The 25,908-nt window shown below is 48.6% G+C and overlaps 1 protein-coding gene across 2 annotated transcripts in view; it reads right to left on the reverse strand.

Moving 5' to 3' along the window:
- Positions 1-266: 266 nt before the first annotated feature.
- LOC146341953 (sulfotransferase 1C1-like) overlaps positions 267-25,908 on the reverse strand; it is a 33,040-nt gene continuing 7,398 nt past the window's right edge. Inside the window, exons 1-8 of one of the 2 annotated variants that reach the window (XM_084805312.1) lie at positions 17,481-17,577; positions 16,898-17,072; positions 16,611-16,739; positions 16,422-16,519; positions 15,951-16,077; positions 14,847-14,941; positions 12,955-13,135; positions 267-482 (exon numbers count right to left, since the gene is read on the reverse strand). In XM_084805312.1, coding sequence (XP_084661438.1) covers positions 364-482; positions 12,955-13,135; positions 14,847-14,941; positions 15,951-16,077; positions 16,422-16,519; positions 16,611-16,728 — 738 coding nt within the window. In that variant the 5' untranslated portion in view covers positions 16,729-16,739; positions 16,898-17,072; positions 17,481-17,577 and the 3' untranslated portion in view covers positions 267-363. Of the gene's footprint in view, positions 483-12,954; positions 13,136-14,846; positions 14,942-15,950; positions 16,078-16,421; positions 16,520-16,610; positions 16,740-16,897; positions 17,073-17,480; positions 17,578-25,908 lie in introns of those variants that run through there. The other variant, XM_084805313.1, reaches the window with a different exon arrangement.

Here is a 25,908-nt window from a genome sequence, read left to right on the forward strand (position 1 = left end):
TGCATAAGCCTTTGGAAATTAGCCTGAGGGCCACATGAAATTAGTCCACAGGCCGCAGGTTCCCTATCCTTGCCCTAGATCATGTTTGCTGGTGGAGAACCCATGGATCCTCAGAGTCTGTTGTGAAACACTCTGACGGTTGCCCCACCATATACCATGATGGCAAAGACAGGACCCTTGTTTGATGTCCTTCCATGGATTAAATCAGAGCAAGAGACCTTGTGAGGCTGTTTACCACTGGAATGCAAAAAGCCAATACACAACATCAAGTTTTTTCCTTGCTTGTGGAATCATGGCTTATTTTATTAAAATGAAAAGCCCCTCTCCATTTTGGTGGATGTCTTCTTGGTGAGAAGCACAGAGTTATGCTTCTAACTGGGTGCGGAAGGCCAAGCTGCTGCCCTGCAGTTTCTGGACACAGACGTCATCCAGCCGTTCACTTTGAACCACCGTGAAATGCGCCTTCCAGTCTCCCACAGTGCCTGCAGGCAGAGAAAACAATCCAGAAAAAGCCCCTCAATAATCCAGGTTCCTGTGCTCCTTTCTGGCTATTCCAACCCTGGGGGTTTCAAACTTCCTATCTTCCACATCTGGTTGTCTGCCACTGAAACCCAGTTCCACTGCAAAGGATTCTGGGAAATGCTCTAGGGCAAGCACTCAGTATACATCAGGCATCCTTCCAGCCTGGTGGGCCTCACTGTTGTCCTCCTTAAACTTGAGACTTCATTCTCTGTGGAGCATAACATTCACCACCTTCCTGCAGGCTGTAGCTGCACCCTGCATGAGAACCTTGGGTTGCTTCTCCATTAGTTCTCTCAGCACTCCTGAGGCGTGGCTTTTCTGCAGTCAGCTGGAAGCAGACGTAATCGTCTCAGTCATTCCATATCACACTGTATACGGTGGCCTGCCATCTGAGGTTCCCTGCCACCTGAGAAGGTGCCCTGCCACCGTTCCCCCCATTGCTGCCATGCCACTGTTAGAAAAAGGAGACTCCATAACCATTGGCGTCTCAAGTTACGTAAGAGCCCGAGTGGCGGGAAAATATAGGCGGAGCAAAAAGGGAATCATACTGACGCACTCATGACTAACGGCTTGGTAAGCTGATAGTGACTGTTTATTGGATATTAACTTAGTGAGCCGATGTACTAACTGTTTCATTGGTTACTGGTGAGAACAATAGAAGCGATATGATATAAAAGGCTTTTGCACACGTGTCTCGGGGTCCAGACTGCTCTGCACCCGTTTTGCAAAACGTTCAATAAAATAGTGTTGGATCCACTGCTGCCTGCCTGGCATTCTTTTCTTCTAAACCGAAAGCAAGGACTTTTTATCTAACAATTTGGTGCCGTGACTCGGATCCTGCTTCGGGGCGCGTCCCCTTCGCGCTGAGCCGAGGGGCCGCGGAGGAGAAGTGGCCACAGGCGGTTGTTTTATACTGCCTTCTCCTCACGACGGTGGCGGCAGAAGTGCCTGGGGACCAACGCCAGAGGAAGAGGGAGACGTGATCACTCCTTTTAGGCACCGGCAGTGGATCAATAAAGCAGCTGGACGCAGCTGCGGGCGGGACAGAAGAGGCTTTTGGGGTAAGTGAAACAGCTTACATCAGGGGATAAACGCGGGACGGTGGTGTGTTTGTGATTGTGTGAGACGCCTATGGGCGAAGCGAGTGGGGAGCCCCGATCTGCATTTCCTTACCCCGGAGACGGGCTAGGTCAGAGGAGGGCGAAGCGCAAGAATTGCTGACTGAAATTCCCACCGTCATGGGCGGGTCCCAATCTAAGTCTGCGAAGAAGTCCCATACGCCCTTGGAGTGTTGTTTGCGCAATTGGTCACATTTTAAGCAGGATTATGGAACTAAGATGACAAAGGATCGTCTTGTCTTTTTTTGCACCCGGGAATGGCCAATATTAGAACCCAAATGGCCACCCGAGGGGTCTTTTGACCCAACCTTGGTATCTGATGTGCGAACAATAGTAGCACAGAGGGGAAGTTGGGACCAGTTCCCTTATATTGATTCGTGGGCAACTTGTGTGCCCCTTGGCGGCAGGCCTGCTCCGTGGGTTGTTAAATGCATGTCCCTTGCCCTTCCCATGGTGGTCAAAAGGAAACCACCGAAAGAAGGACCACCCAGGGTCGTGGCCACGGCACCGGAGGACCTACTGCTTCCTCCTCCCTACGGGACAGCCGTCGCAGGGCGCTCGTTGCAACCACCACCCTCTCCTGAGGGGCCCGCCCAGCGGTTAGATGCCCCCGAGAAGGACCCCTCTCATGAAATAGTACCGGAGGACCCCACCCCTCTAGTTGAACGCCAGGACACTCTCCAAGATCGTCTATATTCCCTAGAGGAAAAATTGGAGGTCCTACAGAGAGAGGCAAAAGGGGGACCTAACTACAACCTGCGAAAGGACCCCCAACCACCAGTGAAGTTCACCTTCCCCATCAGAGAAGTCCCCGACCCTACCGCCCAACATCCTCAAGGGACGATGTTTGTTTATGTCCCATTCACAACATCTGATTTGTATAATTGGAAACAATTTAACCCCTCCTTTGAAGAGGATCCCGGGCCACTCCTGTCTCTGATGGAGAATGTGAGGCTTACTCACAACCCCACATGGGACGATACACAAATGCTATTGAACACCTGTTTTCTCAGCCAAAAGCCAACCATCCTTGCAGGGGCACGAGCCAAATATAGGGAGGAAAATCCCCAAGCAACTGAGGAGGAGACGGTGGAGGTTCTGCCCACAGGGCGACCCAATTGGGGGGTGGCCACAGCGGCACATAGACGCTTACATGCTGACTATTTTCGACTCATTTTAGCAGGCATGAAGCAAGCCGCGAGAAGGGCCCCCAATTTGCAAAAAGTCCTGACTCTAAAGCAAGACAAAAACGAACCTCCTGCTGTGTTCCTCCAAAGGCTGAGGGAAGCCTTCGCTAAATATACAGACATTGACTTGAATGATCCAAATAATTTAAGGATCCTCACGACTCAGTTCGTGGGAAATAGCTGCCAGGACATCAGAAAGAAGTTGCAAAAAGTTGAAGGAGGGTTGGCAGCTGACTTAGGAGTTTTAGTTGAAATAGCTCAAAAGGTTTATGAGAGGCGAGAAGAAGAAGAAGGAAAAGAAAAAGACAAAAGGCAGGCCAAGCTCCTTGCTGCGGTTCTTAAACCTGACAAGGAGGGAGCTAGGAAGGGGAGGAAAGGGGGAAGGAAAGGATCTCCCCTGGGGAAAGATCAATGTGCCTTTTGTAAGAAAATGGGGCACTGGAAGCGTGACTGTGAGGCTTTGAAGCAGAAAGAGAGAGGGGAAAATACGGGAGAAGCGCAGAGAGTTCTGTATGAACAGGAAAGAGATTAGGACAGACCGGGGCCCGGCCCCCTCTTAGCCGTCTCTGAGGCAAGACGGGACCCCATGGTCAAAATAAAGGTTGGGGGCCGCTCCTACAAAGCCCTTGTGGACACAGGGGCCGCCCTGTCCGTCCTCCCCCTCAGTGAGCCCCCAACGGGAGGTGGGGGGTTCACCACCATAATGGGGGTCGAGGGAAGGGCAACCCAAGTGCCCCTCTCTCGTCCCCTGTTCACCAAGGTTGGGAAAACACACCTAGAACATGCATTTGTCTGTACCCCCTCCTGTCCGGTGGCATTGCTAGGGAGGGACTTATTGACTAAACTCCAAATTGAGATTGCTTTTACTCCTGACGGAAGGATGGAGATACGGCTCCCTAAACAGCAGAGTAGTAACTACCAAATGGCCCTTTTGAAGGTTGCAGAAGAATCCATCCCAGAGGCCACCGAGGACTGGAGCTTAATAGAAAACAGAGTCAACCCTCTAGCTTGGGCCGGGATTGGAGGGGCCTCTCGTGCCAAGTCGGCAGCACCATACAAAATTCCCCTCAAGGAGGGAGCGAGGCCTGTTCATGTGAAACAGTATCCCCTTTCCCGCCAAGGAAAGGAGGGCCTACAACCAGTAATAACAAAGCTCCGAGAAGAAGGCCGGCTCATTGAGATAATGTCTCCCTATAACACGCCCATCATCGCTGTGCCAAAAAGGGGAGGGGGGGGCCAGGGCTGCCGCTTAGTGCAAGACCTCCGGCTCATTAATCAGCAGATCGAGGCCCCCCATCCTGTGGTCCCCAACCCACACACCCTCCTTGTAGGAATTCCGGAAGAGCACGCCTGGTTCACTGTCATAGACCTAAAAGACGCCTTTTTCAGCATCCCCCTCCACCCTGATTCAAGGCCTTTGTTCGCCTTTGAATGGGAAAGCCCAGGGGGGGGGTCAAAAGTTCAATTAGCATGGACAGTCATCCCTCAGGGGCTGAATCTCTCACCGGTGGTCTTTGGCCAGCAGCTCCAAAAGGATCTCGAACCCTGGGTCCAGCAGCACTCAGAGGTGCATCTCCTCCAGTACTGTGACGACCTCTTGATTTCAGCCAAGGCCAAGAATGCGTGCCTGAGTGGGACGGTTTCCCTCCTCAACTATCTAGCAGGGGGGGGGTATAAAGTGTCAAAAGAAAAAGTACAGTTGGCCCAACCAACTGTAAAATTCCTAGGCTACCACATAACTAAGGGGACTCGGAGCCTAGGGCAAGAAAGAGTTGAAGTCATCCGTGACACTCCTGTCCCTAAGTCCCCCCGCGAATTGAGGGCCTACCTGGGGCTGACCGGATTCTGCCGACTATGGATAGCAAACTATGGGGAGACAGCGCGGCCGCTGTATGAGGCGCTGCAGAAAGATAGACTGGATAAATGGAAATGGACTAAGGAAATGAATAAGTCTTTTCTCAGCCTTAAAGCTGCTCTTGTGTCACCACCTGCTCTAGCCATACCAAATCCCAGCCGGCCATTTAGACTTTATGTGCATGAAAATAAGGGCATAGCTTCGGGAGTGCTTTGCCAGCGAAAAGGGCCCTCTTGGAGACCAGTGGGATATTACTCCAAGGTCCTAGATGTCGTAGCGCGAGGATGGCCAAGTTGCCTGAGGGCAGTAGCGGCAACGGCTCTGGTTTGCGCTGAAGCGGAGAAATTGACAATGGGAGGACCCATTGAAATTTGGGTGCCGCATGGAGTGCCACAAATTTTGGGATCAGGAGGAGGAAGCAAATTTCTCAACCCAGCCCGGCATTCCCGATATGAAATAGGTTTACTAACAAATGAAAACCTCACTTTTAAGGCTTGCTCCAGCTTTAATATCGCCACACTGCTGCCAACATTACTGGGCACAAACGGATCAGGACTCCCAGATCATGACTGCCTTGAAGTATTAGACCTGGACACCAAAGGCCGACCGGACCTTGAGGATGAACCAATAGAGGGAGCCAGAGATCTGTTTGTAGATGGATCTAGCTATATGCTGGATGGAAGGCGCTACACAGGCGCGGCTGTCGTTACTCTAGAGGAGAGTGTGCGTGAGGAAAGGCTGCCTCCTCATTTCTCCGCCCAATCCGCTGAACTGGTAGCCCTGACAAGAGCCCTGCAAGCCAGCAAGGGAAAGCGAGTAAATATTTATACCGATAGCAAAAATGCCTTCGCCGTTGTGCATGCTCATGGGCAACTGTGGAAAGAGAGGGGATTCCTTACAGCAAACGGATCTCCAGTGGCTAATGGCGGCCTAATAGTGGATCTTCTGGATGCCCTCCAGCTACCCTCACAAGTAGCTGTTGTCCACGTCCGAGCCCATGGGAAAGAAAAAGAGGAAAAATGGAGACAGGGAAATCAGAAGGCAGATGAGGCCGCAAAAAGAGCAGCCAGAGAGGGAATCCAAGGAACATTCCTCATTTTACCCAAAAGAAAAGAGCGCCCCACATACTCCCCTGCTGAGTTACGAATGGCACAAGAACACGGAATAAGTCCCTGTGATGACGGATGGATCCAGATGACAGATGGAAGACTGCTTCTTCCACAGACCCTGCAGAGGGTTGTTCTAGAGCAAGTTCACCATTCTCTTGGACACCCTGGAGCATCAGCCATGATCGACTATTGCAAGAGGCTGTTTGTCTCCCCTGGCTTAACTGTATGCGCCCACCGACTAGCCGCAACCTGTGAAGTTTGCCAGAAAACCAACCCTCCCAGGGCACCCCCTCCTCCAAAAGGAGGGCGACCATGGGCCTACTATCCTTTCCAGAGGGTGCAGATTGATTTTGCTGAGATGCCACCATGTAGGGGTTACAGGTATTTGCTTGTAATAGTATGTCAAATGACAGGGTGGGTAGAGGCGTTTCCATGTAGGAACTGCCAAGCTAAAACTGTTGTTGCTAAATTGTTACAGGAGGTGGTGCCCCGGTTCTCCCTGCCCGAAGTTATAGAGTCCGATCAGGGCTCACATTTCACCTCAGTTATTACACGGGGGCTGGCACAAGCTCTGGGAATAGAGTGGCATTTACATTGCCCCTGGAGGCCCCAGGCAAGTGGGCAGGTTGAAAGAATCAATCGGAGCCTCAAGGAGACTTTAACCAAACTCCAACGAGGGGTGAAGCTCACTTGGGTTGAGGCTCTGCCAATAGCTTTAACGAAGCTTCGAAGGATGCCAAGAAAGGACATAAAATTGTCCCCCTTTGAACTGATGTTTGGGTTCCCGCCTCGGGTACACTGCGGAAGGAGGGAGGAAGTCAAGTGGGAGGTGGGTGATCAGATGCTAAGGGATCAGTTGACTTCTCTACAGTCTGTTCTTTCACAGCTACGAGCTTATTCCGTTCCGTTTCAGAGACTGCCGTTAGATGCACCTATCCATCTCTTCCAGACGGGAGACGAGGTGTTGCTGAAAAAGTGGAATAAAGAAGCTTTAAAGGAAGGGTGGGAGGGGCCTTATTTGGTGGGACCAACCAGCCACTCGTGTGTAAAGCTTGTGGGTTAGTTCAGTTGGCAGTCCCCTTTTCAATTGCATACCATCCAGCAGAGAAGACTGGCCAACCCCGGCAGAAACGATCAGTAACCCCTTTTGATGATCAAATATATATTGACTCCATAGGAGTACCAAGGGGAGTGCCAGATGAGTTCAAAGGAAGAAATCAAATTTCTGCAGGATTTGAATCTACCCTGTTTTGGTGGGTGACCATTAACAAAAATGTAGATTGGATCAATTACGTTTATTATAATCAGCAGAGGTTTATAAACTATACTCGAGATGCTGTAAAAGGATTGGCTGAGCAGCTAGATGCCACCAGCCAAATGGCTTGGGAAAATCGGCGTGTTCTTGATATGATGTTAGCAGAAAAAGGAGGGGTTTGTGTCATGCTAGGTGGACGGTGTTGCACCTTCATCCCTAACAACACTGCCCCAGATGGCACGGTAACAAGGGCTTTGCAGGGTCTCACCGCCTTGTCTGAAGAATTAGCCGAGAATTCAGGGATCAACAACCCCGTGACTGACTGGTTGGAGAGATGGTTTGGAAAATGGAAACACCTAGCAGCCTCAATCCTTATTTCGCTTGTAGTGATGATAGGAGTTTTAGTGTTATTTGGTTGTTGCATTATCCCCTGCGCTAGAGGCTTATCCCAGCGGTTAATTGAAACCGCTCTGTCAAAACAGATGCTCTTGCTTTATTGTGCTGATAAAGAAACTCCGTTTTAAATGCTTTAAGACGTGAATAAAGACTTAAAGGAGGGAATTGTTAGAAAAAGGAGACTCCATAACCATTGGCGTCTCAAGTTACGTAAGAGCCCGAGTGGCGGGAAAATATAGGCGGAGCAAAAAGGGAATCATACTGACGCACTCATGACTAACGGCTTGGTAAGCTGATAGTGACTGTTTATTGGATATTAACTTAGTGAGCCGATGTACTAACTGTTTCATTGGTTACTGGTGAGAACAATAGAAGCGATATGATATAAAAGGCTTTTGCACACGTGTCTCGGGGTCCAGACTGCTCTGCACCCGTTTTGCAAAACGTTCAATAAAATAGTGTTGGATCCACTGCTGCCTGCCTGGCATTCTTTTCTTCTAAACCGAAAGCAAGGACTTTTTATCTAACACCACTGTGGTATTTGCCACAGTGGGAGACTGGTGCTGGCAAGGCAGCAGCTGGCCTTCCCTACAGGGGGGCACAATTCGCCAGCCCTCCCATTTGACCGCCTCAGGTGGGGGATTTACGCTGCCTATTAGGAGGCCCAGCCCTGATATAGCGTTATATATTGTCAGACAACACCCAAACACATGTCCAAGGTCCCATCCAGCAAAGGTCCCCTGCAACTTTAATGAGAAATATCCTCACAGCAGAGATGAGCCATTCGTAACTTGGCCTCTTACTTTTCCCTTAATGAACTCATTCCTGTTAATTAGTTACTAGTTAATCTTTAGCCCCCTTCATGGATCACTGCCTTGTTGTGGCGAAGGGGCTTGCGTAACTCAGTGAAGCCATAAGCTATGCCGTGCAGGGCCACCCAAGACGGACAGGTCATGGCAGAGAGTTCTGACAAAATGTGGTCCACTGGAGAAGGAAATGGCAACCCACTCCAGTATTCTTGCCAAGAAAGCCCCATGGAACGTATCACAAGGCTAAAAGATATGACGCCGGAAGATGAGCCCCACAGGTCGCAAGGTGTCCAATATACTACTGGGGAAGAGCAGAGGGTATTTTCAAGTAGCGCCAGAAAGAGTGAAGCGGCTGGGCCAAAGCCGAAAGGACACTCAGCTGTGGATGTGTCTGGTGGTGAAAAGAAAATCTGATGCTGTAAAGAACAATATTGTTTAGGAACCTGGAATGTCAGATCAATGAATCAAGGTAAGCTGGAGGTGGTCAAACATGAGATGGCAAGATTGAACATTGACATCTTGAGAATCAGCGAACTAAAATGGACAGGCATGGGTGAATTTAATTCAGGTGACCATCATATCTACTATTGTGGGCAAGAATCCCTTAGAAGAAATGGAGTAGCACTCATAGTCAACAAAAGGGTGGGAAAAGCAGTACTGGGGTACAATCTTAAAAACGATAGAATGATCTCAGTACGAATCCAAGGCAAACCATTCAACATCACAGTAATTCAAGTCTAAGCCCCAACCACTGATGCTGAAGAAGCTGAGGTTGATCAGTTCTATGAAGACCTACAACACCTTCTAGAACTAACACCAAAAAAAGATGTCCTCTTCATCATAGGGGATTGGAATGCTAAAGTAGGAAGTCAAGAAATCACTGGGATAACAGGCAAGCATGGCCTTGGGGTACAAATTGAAGCAGGACAAAGGCTAATAGAGTTTTGCCAAGAGAACACGCTGATCATAGCAAACACTCTTTTCCAACAGCACAAGAGACGACTCTACACATGGACATCACCAGATGGTCAATATCGAAATCAGATTGATTATGTCCTTTGCAGCCAAAGATGGAGAAGCTCTATACAGTCAGTCAAAACAAGACCTGGAGCTGACTGTGGCTCAGATCATGAGCTTCTTGTTGCAAAATTTCGGCTTAAATTGAAGAACGTAGGGAAAACCACTAAATCATTCAGGTATGACCTCAATCATATCCCTCATGAATATACAGTGGAGGTGAGGAATAGATTTCAGGGATTAGACCTGATAGACAGAGTGCCTGAGGAACTATGGACGGAGGTCCGTAACATTGTTCAGGAGGCAGCAACAAAATCCATCCCAAAGAAAAAGAAATGCAAGAAAGCAAAGTGGCTGTCTGAGGAGGCTTTACAAGTAGCTGAGGAAAGAAGGGAAGCAAAAAGCAAGGGAGAAAGGGGTATATCCAAAAGAAGGGCAACGCCAAAGAGTGTTCAAACTACCACACAATTGCGCTCATTTCACATGCCAGCAAGGTGATGCTCAAAATCCTACAAGCTAAGCTTCAGCAGTATGCGAACCGAGAACTACCGGAAGTACAAGCGGGGTTTCGAAGAGACAGAGGAACTAGAGATCAAATCGCCAACATTCGCTGCATCATGGAGAAAGCAAGAGAATTCCAGAAAAACGTCTATTTCTGCTTCATTGACTACGCTAAAGCCTTTGATTGTGTGGATCACAACAAACTGTGGCAAATTCTGAAAGTGATGGGAGTACCAGACCACCTTACCTGTCTCCTGAGAAACCTGTACGAGGGTCAAGAAGCAACAGTAAGAACCGGACATGGAACAACCGAGTGGTTCAAAATTGGGAAAGGAGTACAACAAGGCTGCGTATTGTCACCCTGCTTATTTAACTTATATGCAGAGTACATCATGAGAAATGCCGGGTTGGATGAATCAGAGGTCGGAATTAAGATTGCTGGAAGAATTATCAACAACCTCCGATATGCAGACGATACCACCCTAATGGCAGAAAGCAAAGAGGATCTAAAGAGCCTCTTGTTGGGGGTGAAAGAGGAGAGTGCAAAAGCTGGTTTGAAACTCAACATTAAAAAAACGAAGATCATGGCATCTGGCCCTATCACTTCCTAGCATATAGAAGGGGAAGAAATGGAAGCAGTGACAGATTTTACTTTCTTGGGCTCCAAGATCACCGCAGACGGTGACTGTAGCCATGAAATTAAAAGACGCTTGCTCCTTGGGAGGAAAGCTATGGCAAACCTAGACAGCATAGTAAGAAGCAGAGACATCACCTTGCCGACTAAGGTCCGTCTAATCAAAGCTATGGTTTTCCCAGTAGTAATGTATGGCTGTGAGAGCTGGACTATAAGGAAGGCTGAGCGCCGAAGAATTGATGCTTTCGAACTGTGGTGCTGGAGAAGACTCTTACGAGTCCCCTGGACTGCAAGGAGGTCAAATCAGTCCATCCTAAAGGAAATCAACCCTGAGTGCTCATTGGAAGGACAGAGACTGAAGCTGAAGCTCAAATATTTTGGCCACCTAATGCAAAGAGAAAACTCTCTGGAAAAGACCCTGATGCTGGGAAAGACTGAAGGCAAAAGGAGAAGGGGACGGCAGAGGATGAGATGGCTAGATAGCATCACCGATGCAATGAATATGAACTTGAGCACGCTCCGGGAGAGAGTGCAGGACAGGTAGGCCTGGCATGCTATGGTCCATGGGGTCACGAAGAGTCGGACACGACTGAACGACTAAACAACAACAACAAATCTTTAGCCATTAATTACGGGTTGTTTCCTCTCATCCATTTTCTTTTATTAGTAAATGGTATTATTTTGCAATAAAGATGATGAAGAGACAAATGAGAGGAAACCAGTTCAACTTCCTTTCGTCACCCATGGGAAAATGGACCACGTTAATTACAAGACAATTCATTGCACAGAAAGCAATTGCTGGGACAGAAGCCAGAAGGAGGAAGTGCCTTTCCAGACACTTCCAGTTTATAAGGGCCTTAAAAAGCCTCCTACATCCGTGGGAAAATGTAGCATCTGAGACTGATGTGCCACATCATACAGCAGGAAATGAAACAGGAGCGGGAAGCAAGCTTAGGGAGGAGCAGTGGAGGCTGGAGGCTCCGATGTCAGTGGGGAGGTGAATCCACTCCGGGTTTCAGTCAGAGCCAGTCAGAACTCTAAAGGAGCTACCTAAGGTGAGAGACCGGCTCTGACTGAAACCCGGAGTGGATTCACCGCCCCACTGACATCGGAGCCACCACTGCAGAGGAGGGGAAAGCAGGCTTACGGGGGAGGGGGAAGGCACTTACTGAGGAGCTAGCTTGAGAATCTCATAGATCTGATTCAGCCCACCAAATCTGAGCAGCTTGACCTGACCCTATGCATTCAACAGGATGTTGCTCTGCAGAAATTCACTGGGGTGCTTCCGCACGAGGGGTTTCTTGTGTAATTGCCCTGCCTCATTCATGGAATTTTACAGGGGGTCCAAATGTCGGCATCTTCAATTTCCCACTGCTGCTTCCACCTTTTTCTCTTACCAGAAAAAAATCCATTGAGGAGAAAATGATGGAGCAGCTGCACAATGCCTTTTGGCCAGTCACACCAGGAGCCCTCCATCTGGAAGCACTCCGACACGGAGATGAGCATTACTGTCTGCCGATATCTAGGGATGCTGGAGAAATTCGAGATGGATTAAAATGAGCTCAGATTTCTAAGAATCCAACCTGCAGAATCTATGACGGAGTGCCCCCCTTAGGCCGTGTGGAGTCTGATTTTTTTACTTTCCCGAAATTTACTCATATAAATCCATAGAAAAGTACATAAGTTTCTGCTGACGAAACGTTCAATGAAATGGGGGACAATGCACTAAAAGTTACATACTGAGGTAAATTATGTAAATACTTTTTACATAAATCCCGCTTGCCATTTTGCCACTGTTTGTCCATCCCACATACAGGGATGGTCACATCTGTCCATTTTGGTTCCTTGTGTTTCCAATCTTAAGTTTGGTTTGTCTCGAAGTTTGAGAATCTCTCCAGCCTTAAGTTCAGTTTGCAGTGAGTTTTGTGATTTTTTTTAAAGGTTTGCATGAAAATTTATGAGCATTTTTGTGCATATTTCTCCCAATACATGCATGTACTGAAGGAGATGAGGAGAGAATCTTGGCCATTCCACCAGCTCTGCTAAAAGACTACTTCATTTTTTCCTCTTCCCTCCCCATCTCTTTTTCTTTGTGTGTCATGTCTTTTTGGATTGTAATCCTGCAGGCAGGGACTGCCTTCTTTTACAGATTACATGTAAGCCGCTCTGGGAACCTTTTCAGCTGAGGAGCAGGATGAAAATACTTTTAAATAAATAAATCATCAAAAATATTTTTGTATCCATTTTAGCCTTATATACCTATTTTATTTTTGAAAGCTCCTTTCCTAATATAATGCATTTTTAAAAGTTATTTTCCTAATATACACAATTTTGTATGCACCTTCTGCTTGGAGAACGCCATTGCAAAATTCAGAGAAGTGTGAATTTTGAAGGATAACCCAGTTTTGGTTCCCATAGTGATTCAAAAGTGCCAAATTAGGTACGTTTGCATTAAAATGCGAGCTAAATGAGTTACTCCCCCATCCCTCCCACAAGAACCTTCTCCCATCAGATATGTTGACTGGAACGCAGCTTCTTCTCTGGCACCCACCTTTTCTCATGAAGGGTGACACAGCTTGGTCCATGATAAAAGCAGGAAGGGTGCTGTAATTAGCCATCACATTGGTTTTCATGGTCTCAAACTTGGTATGCTGCACGGTCTGGTTCAGAACCGCATCCGGGAGCTGTAGGCCCAGGAATTGGGCTACTTTCCGGATTTCCCGGGCCAGGTCCTAGGGAGAGGGAGACGGGGAGCATTCTGGATGTGTTTGTGTCTTTCTTGTTTGATTGTACCCTAAAGTCAGAAGATGGGGCACACTTGTTTTCTGTTGCTCCAGAGAGCAGGATGGAACTTATGGGAGGAAATGGCAAGGAAGCAGATTTTGGCTAAACATTAGGAGATGCTTCCTAAAGGCAACTGACTCCCTTGGGAAGCAGGGAGCTCTCTTTTGCTGGAAGGATTTAAGGAGAGGCTGGATGGGCATCTGTCAGGGAGGCTGCAGCTGCAAAATTCCTGCCTTGAGCAGGACTAGAGGACCTCCAAGGTCACTTCCAACTCTAAAATTCTACACTTGGAGCAGTTAAGCAACAGAGTTCCTTTGTCACTGAAAGTACTATCTCAGAAGCACTGCAGAACCATAACCTCTCTGGCCCTGGCACTGCCTTCATGGTCTTGAAAGGTGGCTCAGAAGTGGAGAACATAAACATTGAATAAGTTATAGCCCTTCTTTATTTCTCATGCAGCCTGTTTCCCAATGAGATCACTGGGGTGTGTGTGTGTGTGTGTGTGTGTGTGTGTGTGATAACGTCCCCCACCTAGCAATCCTGAGTAAGATCTACGTTTCCCTGCTGCTAATAGCGGAATGGAAACCATGATCCTGATCACTGAAGCGGAGTGGGGATGTTAAAGCCCCTCTCCTCACTCAGCGATCCTGCGAATGTGTGTGTGAATATGTTTGCGCTTGTCGTGTGTGTGTGTGTGTGTGTGTGTGTGGGTCAGAGAGAGAGAGAGAGAGAGAGAGAGGATGTGTGTGTGGGGGAGTACTTGTGGGGCATGGGAGGGGGGATATGTGTGTCTGTGGTGTATGCGTGAGTGTGTGTGTGACTGAGAGAGACAGAGGGAATGAGTGTGTGTGTGTGTGTGTGTGTGTTTGTGGGGTACGACAGAGAGAATGAGCGGGAATATGTGTGCCTGTGGTGTGTGCCTGTGTGTATGAATGGGTGTGTGTGTATATCTGTGTGGCGGGGGGAGTGCGTGTGTGAGTGTGTGTGTGCGAGTGTGTGTGTGTGTGAGTGAGTGAGAGAGAGAGAGAGAGAGAGAGAGAATGAATGAATGAATGAATGTGTGTGCGTGGTGTATGTGTTTGTGAATGGAGATATGTGTGTCGGGGGGGGCTGTGTGTGTGAATGGGTGTGTGCATGCATGGTTCCTGAAGGGTGCAGCCCCTAAAAGGTTCCATGGGTACCAATGCAGCCCCCCAACCGAAGGCAAAATGGGGCAGGGCCAGAATACCAACCTACTGGAGCTTAAGGCTCTTACGGCCAGTAATGAAGCCCTTAGAAAGGCATTTCAACCTTTTAGAGTGGGCAAAAACAGTGCAAAAGCTGGAAAACCATCGGTGGTTGGTGGCAAAGGGGTGTAGCCAGGGGAAGGAGAATGGCCTCCTGGGAACCCCAGATGGCTGGACTTGGCCCGTGGGCCTGAGGCTCTCTACCCGTGATGTACAATTTAATGGCCTCCTGGGAACCCCAGATGGCCAGATTTGGCCCGTGGGCCTGAGGCTCTCTACCTGCGATCTAACAATTTAATCTCATTTTTTTCCTTTTTGCAATCCCATTGCAGCTCAGAATGGGGCCCCCTTGACCCCTGGGCCCCAAACAGGTGTAAATGTCCCCCGCCACCCCATGTTTGCACCCTGCTTGGTGTGTGTGTAAGTGTCTTACCTCTTTCATATCTTTGTAAAAGAGGTAGAGGATCGGGTGATGGTCCTTAGCCTCCCACCAACCATGGACGTGGTCAAACCGAGAGCCCCAGGCGACTGCAAAGAGAAGAGACACAAGAGCAGAAGCATGAACAATGGAGGACTGATTTGCCTCCGCTCCCCCTCTGCCCTTCTCTGCCCTAAATAGACCGCATAGCAGCTTCCCCCAGTCCCTGGCAATGCTGGTTGGGAATGATGGGAGTTGGAATCCAACACATGTGGAGGGAAAATCTGGGGACATCTGGCCTGTAGCTTTTCAAGGTTGGAAGGAAAATAATCAAGCGCTTTGCAGGCTCACAAAGTTGTCTCCCTCCTCATGGGATTCGGATAATTCCTATGCCTTGTGGGGACCGTTAGTCTCCGTTCCCTCCTTCAAAACAGTGGGAGATTGAGCTCAGAGGTCTAGGCCCTCTCATCTCCCCCACACCAAACAGGGATCCTGCTGTCATGATTGTTTTCTTCTATTTCAGGGGCCCTCAACCTTTTCGGGCCAGTGGGCACTTCTGGAATTTTGAGAGTGTGTCATGGGTACTCTCACTGAATGGCTGTCATGGGGGTGGGGCTGGCCCAATCACAAAATGGCTGCCATGGTGGGCATGGCCCATCCATTTCCAGAAAGCAAATGGGTGAGGTTAAAAGAAAAGTTACTTGCCGAAGAACCTACGTACAAGGCAGAGGTAGGGTCTGAATTCCAAAGCACAAAACCACCCTTTTGAACTCAGTTTGCTGCTCCCTGCCACCCTGCAGATTACCTTTTTCTTTTTTCCTGGGCAGCTGGGGGAGCTTCAAAATGAAGCACTGGACTCCAGCTGTCTGCCATTTTGATTTTCTAAGAATGCCTCTGGGAACCGCATGGGGCTTAGAGGCATGATTGGAAATAAAGATGGTGTTGGAGGACAGAGCTTTGCTTCACAGCATCCCATCTTCCCACTTTAAAAAAGTAAATGTTTACGTGAGTCAGGAGGGGCAGGAAGCCTGGGAGAGGCCAAGGAAGGTGTCTGCAGGGACAATGTTGGGAGTCCCAGCCCTATTTTTTATTTCTCCACTTTCTGTGGCCTCCACTCACTCTTCCCAGCAAGGAAATCCTTCAGAAACTGGTCCGAGTTCCCCGGCTCTGGCATCACCTGGTTCATGCGGTGGAAGTGGAAATAGGAGACAGCGTTGTCCTTGGCATTCCTGGCTACATAAATTATCTGGAAAAAGAACAGAGAATGCAGAAGCCCTAACACAAAGCCTTTTGCTCACACACTCTGCTCCACCCTGCAAAGTTCCTGGCCCATCCTTTTTTCCCCAGGAGTCTTCTATTCCTTCAAGTAAAAAAGTGCTCGCACATGCACACTCAGAGAACAACCTCCAAAATCTGACCTGGCCAGCTCAGAATGCTAAGCTCTTCACTTTTGACATGTACATGGTCACTCTTTCCTTTTGTTACACATATTCCTGGCTTGAGCCAGGGGACCGAAAGGGGTCCTGAGATGAACCCTTGGCTCTGATGAAGCCCTGTCCTCCCATCAACTTCCCTCACAGTTGCCCTCACCTTGCAGTTCTGTTCCCAGAAGGAAGGCGGCAGGAGCTGGACAGGGAGGTGAGATTTGAGCGTGCGTGGAGAAGGCATCACCTCCGCCTTTTCTATGCCTGAGACACCAGAGGGGGATGACATTCAACTTTGTGCTGAGAAACCCGTTCCCTCTCCCACCATCTCCCCGAAGCAGTACCCGTCACTCACCCCAGGGTACAGGTTTCGGAGGAAACAGGTCAATGAAGGGAATCCGTTCATAGATGGGGCCCCGAGCACATTCCTGTGGGTCTCCTCCATGCTGGATCATGTCCACAATTTCTTGCATCCAGGTAGTCCCTGGCAGGATGGAATTGGAGAAGAGATCTGGAGATCCTGTAATTCAGCCAGTGGCCTTCAGTCTCCCAACATCTATGTCTCCTCCCCATTGTTTTTTCCCCACTGCGATGCCAGTCCCTGCCTCCTAATTTCTCCTCTCCTCTTCCCTTCCCATTTACCTGCTTTGGGATAAGTGCAAATGAGAAGGTCATCAGGCCGGGCTTTAAAGCCCCACAGAGAATCCCAGTTCTCTGAAATATCACTGGTTAAAGGGATGCCTTCCACCTCCACCAGCTTCGAGCGCTTGATTCACTTGGGCTCCAAACTTGCCAACTCAGATTCATTGCCCATCACCTGGCAGGGCAGAAAAAGGATTAGTACAAGACAAGTGGGATCTGCAACAAAACATTGCAGCGTGGAGCGCTTGTATTCAGGATTCCGGCCAGCCAGACATGCCCTGTTGCAGGACACTCTATTCCATTCCCCCTTCTCCCCAGTCTTCTGTGGCCACTGAGCATGCTGAGTCCACACTGGGTTGTTTTGTGGTTCTCCTGCCCTTTGGGGGGGTTCTCCCTAAATTTTTTTGTACTTCTGCTAACCCTGAGATTCCCCCAAACCTGCTCACATCTCCCTCTTGTGCATGATTGGCACCATTTTAGCTACATCAGGATCAGCCATCGGGTAGCTCACCTAGGCAGCAAGTGCCCCTATCCCTGCCTTCCAGCACAATCTACTGGAACACGAGTAAAAAGGGACTCCCACCTGTCAGCTTCACCCCCTTCTTGGACTGTAAATGTTCTTTTCTTTCCTCTGTCTTTGTCCCTGTCTTTCTCTTCCCTTCTCTCTTCCTGAAGATACTGCCTGGGCCAGGAGCTTGGTAGGGTGTGGATGTTTCTGAGAGTGGGGCAGGGTGGAGGGCAGTGAAGTTCCTGAATGAGCTTGCTTGCACGCTAGGAGTGGGCATTCTGCCAGCCCTTCCTCTGAGTTCGCTGTGTGGATTTCCTAATGGTTTGAGGATATAAATGTGCACATGTACATATGAACGAGTGTGTGCCTATAATAATATCATGGGATATCTTGTTCTTATAGAACCCCAATTTCCACCCCATGTTCTTTAATCCTCTAAAACATGGGTGGGCAGAAAGTAGATCTCCAGATTATTTGGACTTCAACTCCCAGCAATCTTGAACATTGGCCATGCTCACAGAGGCTTCTGGGAGTTGAAGTCCAAAACATCTGGAGATCTACCTTCTTCCCACTACTACTCTAAAGCATGTAGGTGACCTGGGTGACATAGTCTGACTTGTACTCCACCTTAAATCATGGTGGTTTAAGATGGAAGCTGTTTGCTGGTTCAGATCAGAGCAAGGAACCATATGTTCCTTATTAGCACTGAAACACAAACATCAGAGAGTCAATCCAGTTCAGTGGTGCAGTTAGGTAATTTTAGACTCTGACTGCTCAGGTTTATAACGCAGTTTTATTGTTTGCAAACAGTCCAGCAAGCGGCTAATGCCGAAAACAACACTGGCCCCGGCCAACGCCAAACCTGAGCATGACTCGTTATCTTGGGGAAATTGACTGCCTCCAAGGGAAACCAAACTGCCCTTTGTGCGACAATTACTGGCGAGTCAGTCAGGAGGTCCTTGGACCACCCTGGGGACGGACGACAAGACCGGCGAGGCGTTTGTGAAGTGCGCATTGGACCACATTGGCGTCCGCCACGACGTTGGGACCATGAGTCAGGACACCTGGGAGGTTAAAGGCTCTCTCCTGTGATTTGAGTCACTCCGGTGGTGGTCTTTTGAAAGGCGCCCACAAGGAGCCATGGAAGGAGTGAGTATACTGTGTTGAAACTAGAATCACTGTTGAGTGGGAATAGGCGTGCCTCCGGTCAAGACGCCCTGGGACCGACGCAAGGGGAAACCTTGTGACCATCGACCTTCTGAACGCAAGTGGGCCAGAGATCACACATCTCCCGACTAGTATCCCGGCACATAGGTCTGGGTGGTGATTCATCATGGGTTTGGGTAGCTCCCGAGTAGAAAACTCACCGATTCCGTTACGATGTATGTTAAGAAATTTTAGTAAGTTTAAGGATGATTATGGGATAAAAATGTCAAAGGAAAAATTGATTATATTTTGTCAACTTGAATGGTCCACTTTTGGAGTGGAGTGGCCAGATGTGGGATCATTTGATCCTGTGCTGGCTGCCTCTGTTCACAACATTGTATCTAGGGATGGATATTGGGACCAGTTTCCATATATAGATTGTTGGTTAGGGGCAGTGCAGAGCCCACTGAAGCCTTGGGTCCTGCAATGCCACAAGGGAATGTGTGTAAAGAAACTTATGTTACAAAGGAAACCCAGAGGCAGTAAGTCCAATAAGACCCCTGTGTTAGAGTGCTCAGAAGACCAATAAAATCCTACCTGGCCCCGGCGACATCACTTAGTGAACCAGATAGTCCAGACAGCCCAGATGAAGTGGAAGACGAAACATCTAATGCCGCTGCCTCAGTCCCGTTGTCACCTCCCCACCTCAGCCCCCAAGTGGTTCCACTGCCATATGCCCCACCACAACCTGGCCCTGGCCCAGAGCCTCCAGTTTTTACATGAAAGGAGTCAGAGAGGATGGAACCCCGGACCACCAGAAACCCAGATCCAAATTACCAGTGCACTATGAGAGAAGCCCCCAATCCTGAAGGGGGAACTATGTTTGTGTACGCCCCCTTCACCACCTCAGATTTGTTTAATTGGAAGAACCAGAATCCCTCCTTTAGAGATGACACTGAAAAGATGCAGAACCTCTTTAGAACCATTGGTCAGACCATCGTCCCACATGGGCAGATGTCCAAATGATGCTGCACACCTTCTTGACGGCAGAAGAATGCCGCCTGATAGCAGGAGCAGCAAATACCATTGCAGAGGACCGGGTCCGACAGGAACAGGGAGTAGAAGAACTGATCCCGAGGGAAGATGCAGTGAGGCCAGCAGGATTGTGGGACCCCCAGTCAGAGACAGGAAGAGACCGACACAGAGACTACTTAAATATCATCATAGAAGCCATGGGTAAGGCAGTGCCTCGTACCCATAATCTGTCCAAATTGTATGATGTGAAGCAAGAGAAGGATGAAAGCCCCTCTGCGTTCTTGGAAAGATTGTTTGAAGCCTTTAAGAAGTTTAGCAATATGAATCCTGAAGCAGTAGAGAATCAACGAATGGTGAATGTGATGTTTATTGGCCAGTCAAGCAAGGATATCCATCGCAAACTCCAGGAGATTGATGGCGTCCAGGGAAAGCCCCTGTCTGAACTGGTTGAAATTGCTTATAAGGTCTACAGCAATTGGGAAAGAGCCCAGGAGAAACTATTAGAGAAAAGGGAGAAGAGGGGGGCAAAAGAAATGGCTCTCTTGGCGGCTGCCCTAGAGGGAAGGACCTGATCAGAAGAAGGATAAGAGAAAGAAGAAGGGGCAACCCCAAATAGATGAATGTGCCTACTGCAGAGAAAAAGGACATTGGAAGAAGGATTGCCACAAGTTGAAGGAAGGCTCAGGAATATCTCCTTCAGCTACAAGTAGTGGAAAGCATGACTATTGAAGGAATAGAGGGAAGAAAGGTCAAACTGCCAGTGTGTAAGCCTCTCCTCACAAAGGTTGAAGGAAATTATTTGGAACATGCTTTTGTTGTTTCCCCATCTTGCCCCATTGCTTTGATTGGACGTGACTTGTTAACCAAGCTCCAAGCTGAAATTTATTTTCAAGGAGACCAGATTGTTGTGAAATTGCCAGTGAAGCAAGGATCCAACTATCAAATGGCACTACGGGGGGAGAAGAGTCAACCCAGACAGAGACAGTTGTGCCTGGAAGGAGTGGATTCAGTGGTTTGGGCAGACGGGATGCCTGCCAGTCCAAGGGAAGTAAAACCTATGCAGATTAAGCTGAAGGAAGACAAAGTACCCATGTGCATTCAGCAATATCCCCTCAGACTCCACCCACCGAGGCCTGAAGCCTTTGATTGAGAAGTTTAAGGAGTATGGCTGGCTAATAGAAGGATCATCACCCTTCAACACCCCCATTCTGGGAATTCCTAAGGCAGATGGAACCTCTTTTCATCTGGTCCAAGACCTGTGGGTCATCAACCAGAAGGTCCAAGCTGAATACCCCACAGTTCCGAACCTGCATACGATCCTCATACAAGTACCAGGAGAAGCCACCATATTTACGGTACTTGATTTGAAAGATGCCTTCTTCTCAATTCCTCTTCATGAGGACAGCCAAAAGTTATTTGCCTTCGAGTGGGAGGACCCCGATACCCACCACAAGACTCAACTCCTTTGGACTGTTGTGCCCCAAGGGTTCTTCTCTGCTCCCCATATCTTTGGGTCCAGAAGGACTTGGACATGTGGAGAAAGGCCAACCCTGAAGTTGCCTTATTGCAATATGTGGATGATTTATTGGTGGCCAGTCCTAACCTCAAGGCTGGGAAACACACCACGATACCCCTCTTGAAAGTATCGGGCGCTAAAGGATATAAAGTGTCATGTGAGAAGCCTCAAATTTGTCAGGATAGGGTGACTTTCTTGGGGTATGAGATCTCACAGGGACAAAGAGCCCTGAGTAAGGACAGAATAAGAGTCATACAGGAAATGTCCAGGCCTACAGGGCCAAAGGACCTTAGGGCTTTCCTGGGGCTAACGGGCTTTTGCCGAATGTGGATCCCAGATTATGGGGGGAAGGCTAAGCCACTGTATGAGTCATTGATGAAAGAAGGCTAGTCTAAGTGGAAGTGGACAAGAGAGAAACAACATGCTTCTGATCTCTTAAAATTGGCTCTCCTACAACCCCCAGCCTTAGCCATCCCCAATGGCCAAAAACCCTATAGACTATATGTTCATGAAAATGAGGGAGTTGCCTCAGGAGTATTAACCCAGCCCATGGGTCCAACCTGGAGGCCAGTGGGTTACTACTCGAAGGTTCTGGACCCAGTGGCCAAAGGGTGGCCAGCCTGTCTGAGGGCAGTGACAGCAACAGCCTCCCTGGTCGAGGAGGCCCAGAAAATAGTAATGGGAACCCGAATGGAGGTCTGTACCCCTCATGGAGTGCCACAAGTCCTTAATCACAGTGGAGGAAAATTTTTGAACCCATCTCGACAGTCTAGATATGAAATATTTCTACTCTCAAACCCCGATTTGAACTTTAAACATACCACAGCATTGAACCCAGCTACCCTACTGCCTGCAGGGGAAGGAGTAGCAGAACACGATTGCTTAGAAACTTTGAACCAGACTGTCTTGATTCGATCTGATTTGAGTGATGAACCCCTACCTGAGCCTCAGGAGGCGTATTTTGTGGATGGATCCAGTTGTGTGATACAAGGAAAGAGGTATACGGGCTGTGCTGTAGTCACACTAACTGATGTAGTGTGGAAGGAAAAGCTGCCCACCTCATGGTCTGCGCAGGCAGCAGAATAGACAGCCCTAACTTGAGCCTTGGAATTAGGCAAGGACAAGGAAATTAACGTTTATACTGACTCTTGTTATGCCTTTAGTGTTGTGCATGCCCATGGCCTATTATGGAGGGAAAGGGGATTCCTTACAGCCTCAGGGCAAAGAGTGGCTCATGGTACCCAAATAGTAGCCCTCCTGGAGGCACTTAAGCTGCCTAAGAAGGTAGCTGTGGTACATGTGAAGACACACAGGAAGGTGGCTAGTGAGAACCAGAGAAGGGGAAATGCACTAGCAGATGTTGCTGCCAAGGAGGCGGCACAGATGAAGGAAGAAGATTCAGTTATTCAAGCACCTGGCTTGGAAATCCCTCTCTATTTGGAGGACCATGGTGCAAAGTACACACCAGAGGAGGATAGGGGAGCAGGAGAGATGGGAGCTAAGAAAAACCCACAAGGATGGTGGATAGTACCAGGGGGCAAGGTGTTGTTGCCAAGATGGATCATGGGAGAAGTCCTACAGACATTACATGAACAAACACATACGGGAGGCACAGCGATGGGAGATTTGCTGGTGTGACAGGCTGTGGTTTCTGGACTATATGTAGAAGCACAAAGAGTGGCGTCACAATGCCCTACGTGCCAGAAGGTAAACCCCAAAACAGGAAAAACCCCTCAACCCATGGGAGGGAGACCATGGGCCCAGTACCCTGGCCAGGCATGGCAGATTGATTTTGCTGAGTTACCGAGGAGTGCAAGATACAAATATCTTCTGGTGCTGGTAGACCAGCTGATGGGCTGGGTAGAGGCCTTCCCAGCTAAGGCCACCACAGCTTCTACCGTGGCTCGGGTTTTGCTCCAGGAAATAATCCCACGGTTTTGTTTACCTGAAACTATAGAATCAGATCAGGGGAGTCACTTTGTGGGAAAAGTTACCCAAGAGGTGTCAAAAGCTTTAAATATAAAGTGGTGCCTACATACTCCATGGCACCCTCAAAGTTCGGGCCAGGTGGAGCGGATGAACAGAACTCTAAAGGAATCCCTAACTCGAATTTGCATAGAGACTAATTTGAAATGGCCTCAGGTGCTCCCCCTGGTTCTCACTCGAGTTAGGAATACACCATGCAAGGGACTAAAATTGACACCTTTTGAGTTGCTGTTTGGCATGCCTCCGAGGGTCCTTCCGGCTGGGTGGTGGGAGCAGGTCACTGTAGAATTGGGAAAAATGCAAATTAAAGAGCATGTTATTGCCCTGCAGTCCGTTCTGTCATTCCTCCACAGATTTGCTGCCTCCTTCCAGAGCCTGCCATTGGCTGTCCCGATCCATAACTTCCAACCGGGGGACCTAGTGTTGATCCAAAAGTGGAAAAAGGACCCACTAGCAGAGAAGTGGAGTGGCCCATTTGATATACTGTTAACTACCCACACTGCTGTCAAGGTTGCTGGAATCGAGAAGTGGATACATTGCTCCAGAGTAAAGAAGTTCAACAGCTCCCAGGAGGTCACTCCGGAAGCTGTCCTTCCCTCAGAGGAAGAAGCCAACAAACAAGGAGATAAGGACTATTGGCATAGCCACCCCCTTTCTGAGGTAAAGTTGAAATTGCGTAGGATTGACACACAGAGCTAGGATGTGGTGGGTAATAGTGCTCCCAGTTCTTTGTTATATGACACCGGTTCCCCTCCCAGTAAGACCCCTGGCTGATGAACAGAACATAACGATATCCCTAGCAGAAACAATTGCCCAGAAGCTAAATGTTTCAAACTGTTGGGTTTGTATTAAGGCTGATATTGCGGGGGGGGGGGGGGCTGAGCAGTGGCTGCCCAAGCCTCTAAACCTAATGGAGCTAGTGGATACCAATTATCGCATCCATAACGATACTTCTACCTGGAAGAAGGACAGGGTAAACCCAAGGGAATATTGGGAAGTAGTTCCTCAAATGAGAGAATGGTGTTTCATGCAGAACAGGTCCAACACACACATGCACTTTGCTGGAAATAGTAGTTGCAAAAATTATGTTGTAAAGGGAGGTGCATGGCATAATAACCACACCTCAAGGATAATCTTTTGTGTCAGATATGCAGATTTTATCACCACAAGTGCGTGTTGCAGTCAATCCCACCCAGGAGCTCACAATCCTTGTTCTATTGTGTCTGAAATCAGACAAAAGACCAGAACACTAGAGCTTGCTATATGAATGGAATTCTCAGCCCACATGGGGATTTGACTTTATATCTAGGATATTATACCCAGTACTTAGATTCCTTAGAATTTGAGATAGTAGATAAGGCTTGGCCCACCTTAGCTGGCCACTACTGGGTCTGTGGCTCTCGAGTCTACACACAGCTCCCTGCAAAATGGACAGCAGTTTGTTACCCTGCGTCCCTGAGACCACCCTTTGTCCTTTATCCCAAGCAGGAGACACCTGCCCATCGAATGTATGGTAGAGAGAAACGTAGTTTGTCCGCGAAAGACCTGTTATCTACCCAGAGATGGGGAGAGGAGGAATGGCCAGCCAAGCCCATAATCTGGTATTATGGCCCAGCTACCGGGGAGCCCAATGTCGTGGGTCTTGAGCTCACTTATCTTACCAAACACATAATTTGATTGCAGGCAATAGTAGAAATAATGGCAAACGACGCCTCCAGCGCCTTGAAGCTGGGAGCAGGTCAGTTGAAGCAACTTCGCCAAAAGGTTTTACAAAATAGAGCAGCTTTGGATTACCTCTTGGCAGCAGCAGGAGGGGTTTGTCAAAAATTCAACTGGACAGATTGCTGCATGGAAATCGATAACAGCCAGGCAATTGTCAACCTGGCGGATCACATGGTAAAGATAGCCCATGTTCTGGTGCAAAAATGGTCAGGATGGGATGTGAGTAGCTGGTTCGCTTCCTGGCTCCCTAACTTTGGCTGGCTGAAAGGTGGTTTTATGATTTTATGCCTTGTAATCTTGATTCTCTGTCTGCTTCCATGCTTACTCCCTTGCATTATGGCCTTGATAAGAAATATAACAGAAGGGGTGGTACACCGCGAGATGCGCGCCCAGTATCAGTTGTTGGTGCAGGTTAAGGATACTGAGGAAATTGAGTAAGAAAGCATCTTGAGGGGGAAATTGAAGCATTAGCTGAGCTGAGAATTAATACATCAACTGAGCTGGTTAAAAAGAACTGCTTTTGCTTATCCAAGCACATTCTTAGACCCTGTTGCTAAGGGGAAGAGGCAAAGTTTCGAGTGAGTTACTTATTGCCTTATATGTTCATAAGAAAAGCAATATACCATGAAGTGCCTTAGCCTTAGCCAACCCCTTCATGGATCACTGCCTTGTTGTGGCGAAGGGGCTTGCGTAACTCAGTGAAGCCATAAGCTATGCCGTGCAGGGCCACCCAAGATGGACAGGTCATGGCAGAGAGTTCTGACAAAATGTGGTCCACTGGAGAAGGAAATGGCAACCGACTCCAGTATTCTTGCCAAGAAAACCCCATGGAACGTATCACAAGGCTAAAAGAGATGACACCGGAAGATGAGCCCCTCAGGTCGGAAGGTGTCCAATATACTACTGGGGAAGAGCAGAGGGTATTTCCAAGTAGCACCAGAAAGAGTGAAGCGGCTGGGCCAAAGCCGAAAGGACACTCAGCTGTGGATGTGTCTGGTGGTGAAAAGAAAATCCGATGCTGTAAAGAACAATATTGTTTAGGAACCTGGAATGTCAGATCAATGAATCAAGGTAAGCTGGAGGTGGTCAAACATGAGA

This window comes from Heloderma suspectum, chromosome 6, assembly GCF_057233095.1.
Source record: "Heloderma suspectum isolate Gila_16-S chromosome 6, 16-S_ref, whole genome shotgun sequence".
Classification (NCBI taxonomy): Eukaryota; Metazoa; Chordata; class Lepidosauria; order Squamata; family Helodermatidae; genus Heloderma; species Heloderma suspectum.